The 7,500-nt window shown below is 41.1% G+C and overlaps 2 protein-coding genes across 3 annotated transcripts in view; both read right to left on the bottom strand.

The window, feature by feature from the left end:
- The window catches only part of sfxn5b (sideroflexin 5b), a 34,567-nt gene extending 29,118 nt beyond the window's left edge, over positions 1-5,449 (bottom strand). Inside the window, exon 1 of the mRNA XM_062039989.1 lies at positions 5,283-5,449. Coding sequence (XP_061895973.1) covers positions 5,283-5,339 — 57 coding nt within the window. The 5' untranslated portion in view covers positions 5,340-5,449. The remainder of the gene's footprint in view (positions 1-5,282) is intronic.
- Positions 5,450-5,770: 321 nt separating this feature from the next.
- Positions 5,771-7,500, bottom strand: part of rab11fip5b (RAB11 family interacting protein 5b (class I)) — a 29,259-nt gene continuing 27,529 nt past the window's right edge. For both annotated transcript variants that reach the window (XM_062039759.1, XM_062039760.1), the window contains one exon: positions 5,771-7,500. This exon is cut by the window's right edge and continues 429 nt beyond it. The gene's annotated coding sequence lies outside the window, so the exon portion shown is untranslated.

The raw sequence follows: 7,500 nt of genomic DNA, 5'->3' as shown, positions 1-7,500 counted from the left end.
TTTATTTCAGTTGTAGATTTTTGCATTTAATTAACAAACATTTTACTACATTTTTATTTGACACAAAAAGCACACACTATGGTGGTCAAGTGTCAAAGGTAAAAAACAGAATTAAAAACAATTAAAATGGAAAATTTTAATTGTAGTGTTTTTCATATTGCTATTTAAATGTATAGTTGTTGCTATTATTATCATATTACTTGTTTATTCGTTACTCATTTATAACCAGGTTTTCTTTTAATCTATATTTAAAGTTGAGCTTTGGTGGCAAAATAAATACTAATGAATAATCGTGTATTAATTGTGATCACAATGTCAATCAAAATGATCGTGATTGTTATTTTTTACACAATCGTCCAGCAACAACATCCCTGGCAAGCTTTGAACACAAACATGTCAGGCTTGTCACTGACAGCTTGGTTATGTTTTAGTTTTTCCTCTGTTTGTGTTTTATTTCCTGTCAGCGCTCTTATTTTGGTTCAGTTTCCTGCTTGTCTCCCTGAGCGCTGCGGCTGATTGGCACCTGGCCACACCTGGTGTCAATCGGCCGGATCCTATTTATACCTGCCTCGCACTCCAGTCAGTGCTGGAGTATTGAGGGCTGTTCCCTGGTTTTTGTTTGCTGCATCCTGTATGCTGTGGACTGTGTCCTGTCTCCAGTTCTCCTTGTTTCCTGGTTCCTGTTTGCTGTCTCCAGTTTGCCTGTTTCCTGGTTCCTGGTTCGGTTTCCCTGCATTTTTTGGACATTAAAATCATGTCTTCCTGCAACAAGCCTGCCATCTCTGCATCTTGGGGTTCGTCACCAACACTTCCTGACAGAATACTCCAGCCAAATGCGAACCCCGCAGAGATTTCTATGGCGGAGAGGCTTGACTGGATCCAGGCGCTGATGACCGAATCGAGGATATGTTTTGCCTCCTTTCAAGCTCCTTCCCACCCATCCCTGTCATCTGTGAGCCTATTTGGGGACGTCTTGGATCCGTCCCGTGACGGGGGGGCTATGAGTAGCTGTGCAGCTGGGGAGGCACAGCTACTTCTAACCCCGGTAGGGCTGCGGACGCCGTCATCTACCCCGGTGGACCCTCCCAGGCCGGCAGACGAGCCGCCAGCTCCTCTGGCTCCGCCCAGGCCGGCAGACGAGCCACCTGCTCCTCTGGCTCCGCCCAGGCCGGCTGACGAGCCGTCGGCTCCTCTGGCTCCGCCCAGGCCGACGTCATCGTATTCTTCGTCTCTGGCTCCGCCCAGGCCGACGACATCGTCAGCCTCGTGATGGGCCCAATCCCTCTGATACTTTATTGTTTGTCTCTCAACTGACAGAGGTGGTTATAAGCTTAGTTAATATAATCACCTCCATTGTGGCAAATCAATGACATTTCTTAGTCATTATACACGTTATGCATGCAAACAAACTACAATGAATTCACGGACTGCCAAAATTAGTAGGACTAAATGGCGCTCGCCAAATACTCTCATCAGAGAAGCATGTTTAATGTAAACAGTGGGATTTCTAACAATAAGTGAAGTTTGTGTTATTTTGTCCTCCTACAGAAACCATATTGAAACAAAACATTAATTTTTTCCCCCCATTTATTTTTATTTTCATACATTTTTGAAAAAGCTCCAGGGAGCCACTAGGGCGGCGATAAAGAGCCGCAGGTTGCACACCCCCGAACTAGACCAAAATATACAAAATACGACTAATACTGAAGGGACATGTCCAGGCCCATAGTCCTTAACTTTCTGGAAATGTGGCCCCCAGAACAAACTAGTTGAAAACCTCTGCTGTATTCCCCGTCATGTCCTGCACATACAGTCTGAGGCCCCGTTTACCAGGGTAAATCACACCTAACCTTATCCGTGTCCACGCACAACAATGCCACCGTTTAAGACCCCCTCCCACCCTCCGTGAGCCGGCGCAACGCGACCTAATACGCATGCGCGGAAAATGCGCACGTCATAGTCACCTCCAGTGTTGCTTTGTGTGCAAGTTCTTAAATTTAACTTATCTGAACAATATCCAGTGTTGTGGTATTTCAATTAACTGGAATCCAGTGTGCTGTGGGGCCCTGTTGTAGTGAATCACACCTGAACCATCATAAATTATTCAAGTCTTCATTAGACACGTAAACAATGTGATAAAGAACATTTAACAGCAATCAATCTAGGGATCTAGATATCTGGTCAGGACACTCCTCACTCTTTTGCCTTCGCCTTCATTGTCCATTCCTTTTTGGTGACTTTATATATTCTAGACCCAGACGTTGAGTCCGCGACATACATGACGGAGAATAACTGATACAGTCTGCTTTGCCAGTCCAAATGCATTCGCCATTTTCCGTAGTTAGTCTTCCCTCGACAGCCAGGTAATACAAAGCACACGCTACCTTTTTTAATCACATCCACGGGAGCCCGCATTCTCGTTGACTCTCCTTCGACAAAAGTACAAAGTTTTTCGGTAAGTAGAATCACAGCTGACCTGGACATTCGAAAGTTCTCTTGCCGCCTGAGAAATGTTGTATCCCAAATAGCTGCAATCGCTTTCTCTTAAGGTATTCATGTGTGATTTCCACAAGCGTCTGTACATGTAGAAGAAGGAGAAACACGGGCATGTCTGGATGACTCGCCTCCATATTTCCAGGGGTTAGCTCCGAGTTAGGAAACCACTTTATTATAAAGCTGGCTGTGGCACAGTTTTTCTGACTTCACTTCCAGTGTGGGGCGCGGTCTTTCTGGCGTCACTTCCTCTCCGAACTCAGTTTGTAAACGATCAATGAGTCCATACAAAGCTAAGAGCCGGAGATTCAAGATGTACACGGCGCACTTACCCGTGTAAAAAATTGTCCGAGGGGGACCTTGAACGATAGTTTAGCGTGGCTGAAATGGGGCTTAGGCTAAATAATTATTCGTTTAAGGCAGGCCTGGGCAATTATTTTGCCTCAGGGGGCCAAATTTAGAGACAAAAATGTGTCCGGGGGCCGGTATATCTATTTTTAGGAACACTAATACAAAACCTTTCAATAATGTCTGAATGCTAAAACCGTAATGACAGACCGCCCAAAAAAACGGAATGGAATTTTACTTTCTTTTACTGAATGAGACACCCATAATGTACATGAAAATAAAGAATGTGGGACTTACAATATTAACTATGAAGGATAAAACACTGAATATTGACAACATATGAACGTCACACCCCCTCTCGATTTACATATTTTACAATCAAGCGAAACGCAACAAAAATTCAACAAACACAGCAAAATATGAACGCGAAGGGTAATAAAAAAAAACAACCTACAATCTGTTACATCACTAAGCTTTAGAACTTTGTTGTAAAAAATCTCCTTCTGCATCTGTCCCTGACACACACATTTCAGGCTCTGAAAACACTCTGTGGAAACGCTCACCACCCACGCTCGTCTGAGCTGCTGTGACATAGTAACTAATTAGATTACCATGGTAACTAATTATATTACCATAGTAACTACTTAGATTACCATAGTAACTAGTATATCATGCAAAAGCATAGATTCCAACCATTGAAATACTTTGTATAGTTGAAGACTTAAGGTCATTAGAAAACATCACTGCACATCATAATGGCAGCTACACTTTCCATCTTAAATATCTAAAAAAATTTTGGGGGGGTGTCCGGCAAGCCAGATTGAAAAGCTTAACGGGTCGCATGTGGCCCCCGGGCCTTAATTTGCCCAGGTTTGTTGAGATTGATTGAGATTTTTATTAGTAGGTTGCACAGTGAAGTACATATTCCGTACAATTGACCACTAAATGGTAACACCCGAATACGTTTTTCAACTTGTTTAAGTCGGGGTCCACTTAAATTGATTCATGATACAGATATATACTATCAGATATATACTATCATCATAATACAGTCATCACACAAGATAATCACATTGAATTATTTGCATTATTTACAATCTGGGGTGTGGGATGTGGAGGGTGGGGGGGGGGGTTAGGTTTGGTTGTTATCATCACTTCCGTCATCAACAATTGAGAACAGAGAAATGGACATTGAAACAGTGTAGGTCTGACTTGGTAGGATATGTACAGCAAGTAGTGGACATAGAGAGAGAGAGAGAGAGATCAGAAAGCATAAGAAAAAGTACCTACATTTGATTATTTACATTTGATTATTAGCAATCCGGGGAGGGTGTTAGTTTAGGGTTGAAGTTGCCTGGAGGTGTACTTTTATTGTGGTTTTGAAGGAGGATAGAGATGCCCTTTCTTTTACAGCTGTTGGGAGCGCATTCCACATTGATGTGGCATAGAAAGAGAATGAGTTAAGACCTTTGTTAGATCGGAATCTGGGTTTAACGTGGTTAGTGGAGCTCCCCCTGGTGTTGTGGTTATGGCGGTCATTTACGTTAAGGAAGTAGTTTGACATGTACTTCGGTATCAGGGAGGTGTAGCGGATTTTATAGACTAGGCTCAGTGCAAGTTTTTTTTACTCTGTCCTCCACCCTGAGCCAGCCCACTTTGAAAAAGTGGGTAGGAGTGAGGTGTGATCTGGGGTGGAGGTCTAGAAGTAATCTGACTAGCTTGTTCTGGGATGTTTGGAGTTTATATTTGAGGGTTTTGGAGATGCTGGGGTACCAGGAGGTGCTGATTTAAGGGGTTATCCGGCTTAGTTTAGACATAGCCTGAGTTGCCCTGTTTTCTTCTCATTGTGCCAAAGGTGAAGTGCGTTTGTTATTGCACTTTGCTCACTTGCAGAAGGGTAAATAAATAATTGCCATGGCGGCTGCAGCTGTGTAAAGACAAAAAAAAAAAGTGCTTCAAAATGGGAAGGTCACATGTTCCTTGCCGTGGAAATCATTCTTCATTTGTGAGGGAGGGGAAACTGAGTAATGGGCTTCACGTGGATGGGAGCAGCCCATCAATCTTTAAGGGCCAGGTTGTGCTAGAAAAGGGGGGTGGGTCACAATGTTATTGCTTCGTGTCTGATTTACACTCTAGGTGCAAAAACACGCTATGTCCACGCAGCAGGGTGCGGTTAAACCTGCAGCACTTGCTCGCAAACTCGCCGCGGCCATAAAGTAGTCAAGTCATTAAAATGTCACGCATTTCACTTGAAAAGTTGCTGGAATTCTGCAGAGGAGCGAACAAAAGACGCAAGTTTGGCTGCAAAGTGGAAGCATCCCGAGGAGGGAGAGGGAAGGGAGGGGAGGGAGGGAGGGAGGGAGGGGGGTGTTTTCCCACCACAGACCCGAATGATAAAACCACACAAACAAGATAACAAATAAGGATAAAGACCAACTCACCTGATCGTAGCGTGAGCCCCCGAGCCGGAAGGCAGGGCAAGCCGCCGCTTCCGCCATGACAGCAGAGTGCCTATTTATTATTAATGGGGACGGCGAGACCGTCCTCAAGTACACAACTCTCCCTCGCCGTTCAAAGTAAGTGAAAAAGGAGGGCAGCCCGCGCAAAGCCTGCTGGGAAGTGTAGTCCTCATTCCCCCATTCGCCACCGCGAGCTTAGCAACACGAATGATCGATGCGGTTACATAACTGCTCCTTATCGATAAACAGCCTGGAGATACATACACAAAAAAAATGTTTAGGTCATTAAAACAAATGAACTTGGATTAAACTAAGTTTTGTTGCCTTAACTGCTATTTTTTTCCTCCAAACAAAAGTTAAGAAAATAATATTTTTTTACAGCTGTAAAAACATTGGCGTGAGCGCCCCCTCTAGTGGTCAGGACCGAGCATCGCAGCAGAGAGTCGACACCGAGCCACTTGATTGTACAGTAAGGTTGACACTTTATTAATAAGGTGGAGCTTGGTCTGCGGGAATATCTCAAAAACAAACTTACATAGTATTATTGCTTCTCTTTTGGAATTAAATGATGGAATGGATTAGGCAAAGAAATCCAACAATGCAGTAATATGATCCACTTCAAGAAACTCCTCAAACTTTAAGTGTTTACAACAGGGGTGTCCAAAGTGCGGCCCAGGGGCCATTTTTTAACGGCCCCACGGCACATTTTAAAAATACGGTTGAAAAAAATTAAAAAACATAAAAAGTGGTATAAAAGAGCAAACAGGTGAAATGTAACAAGAACATGTTGCAATGTTTACTCTAATAACACAAAGGCTGTTTCTTTCTTTAAAAAAACAAAAAAAAGAAATAAAATCAATGTCATGAATTATTGACCTATCCAAGGCTCCAATTACGTCACATTAAATATTTCACTTTAAAGTATTTTTGGGGGCAAATGTTGCATATTTTGTGTTTGCCATATAAAAAACTGAGCTGTTTTTTTATTTTAAAGAAGGGCCTAAAACGAACAAACAAAAAACATAAACAACAATAAAACTTATAATTGACAGATAGATCTGAAGTTGATCTCCAGATTATTGTGTTAAAAAATTATAACTTATTTTGTAACACTTTAATGAGTAGGACCCTTTTGGATCCCCAATAATTTTAGTGTGATTTGTTTTTAAGTGTCATCGCTCAAAAAATAATAATGAATTAAAATCAATGGTGTTATTGACCTTTTTAAGGCTCCAATTATTATATCATCTCAAATATTCTACTTAAAATTTTATTGGGTGAAAATATGGCATATTTTGTGTTTTTTCCATAAAAAAAACATGGTTTTCTTTGACAAAAAGAGCATACAACTTAAATCTTTAAAAACGTTATATTGACAGATAGACCTAATGTTGATCTAGAGATTTAAAACTTGAATAATAATAAAAATAATAACACTGAATAATGACATGTTTTTTTGACCAAAACCCTGTGGGGTCCCTGGCCGGGATCAAGCCTGAGTGGAGGCCTAAATGTATATTTTTTATACATATATTGTATTGGTTTTTAAAATAAATGGCCCTCGCTTGCTTTGATTTTTCAGTGTGCGGCCCTCAGTGGAAAAAGTTTGGACACCCCTGCTTTACAAAGTACAAAGAGGAAGAACCATGATAAACATTCTGAATTGATCTCATCCATCTATTCATTGTCAAGATAATCTTACTCATCTCACTATATGAAATATAACTTACATCACTAATTATTATTTATTTATTTTTATTGTTATTACTAATGGAGTATATTGTGAATAAATTGAGAACAGGGAGTGAACAACTGCTATGTAAAGGAAAAGGGGTAGGATTAAATAAGCTCTGCTTCTTCCTACTCCTTTTCAAACATGTTGAATAGAGAAACTGGAAATTGCGATGTATCATGTTGTATGCATGCATGTTCCAAATAAAACTCAAACTCAACTCAACTACAGCAGTGTGAAAATACTGTGTACCAATACATTTTGGTGGGTTTAGCCTGCGACCAGAACCAGCAACTAAGTAACCCAAAACTGTTCGGAAAGTGCAAATAGTTTTGAAAAAATATATAAAGTATGCACTGCTGAGACTGTCAGTATTTGCATGTATTCTGATAGTGATGATAAAATAATATTAATAATATTGTATATGCATAGGAATTTATTACTACCAGGACTTTTTCTAGTAAGCAT

The sequence above is a fragment of the Entelurus aequoreus genome, linkage group LG28 (genome assembly GCF_033978785.1).
Source record: "Entelurus aequoreus isolate RoL-2023_Sb linkage group LG28, RoL_Eaeq_v1.1, whole genome shotgun sequence".
In the NCBI taxonomy this organism is placed as follows: Eukaryota; Metazoa; Chordata; class Actinopteri; order Syngnathiformes; family Syngnathidae; genus Entelurus; species Entelurus aequoreus.
The sequence above is the reverse complement of the archived record's forward strand: the minus strand, read 5'-3'. Positions and strand labels throughout refer to the sequence as shown.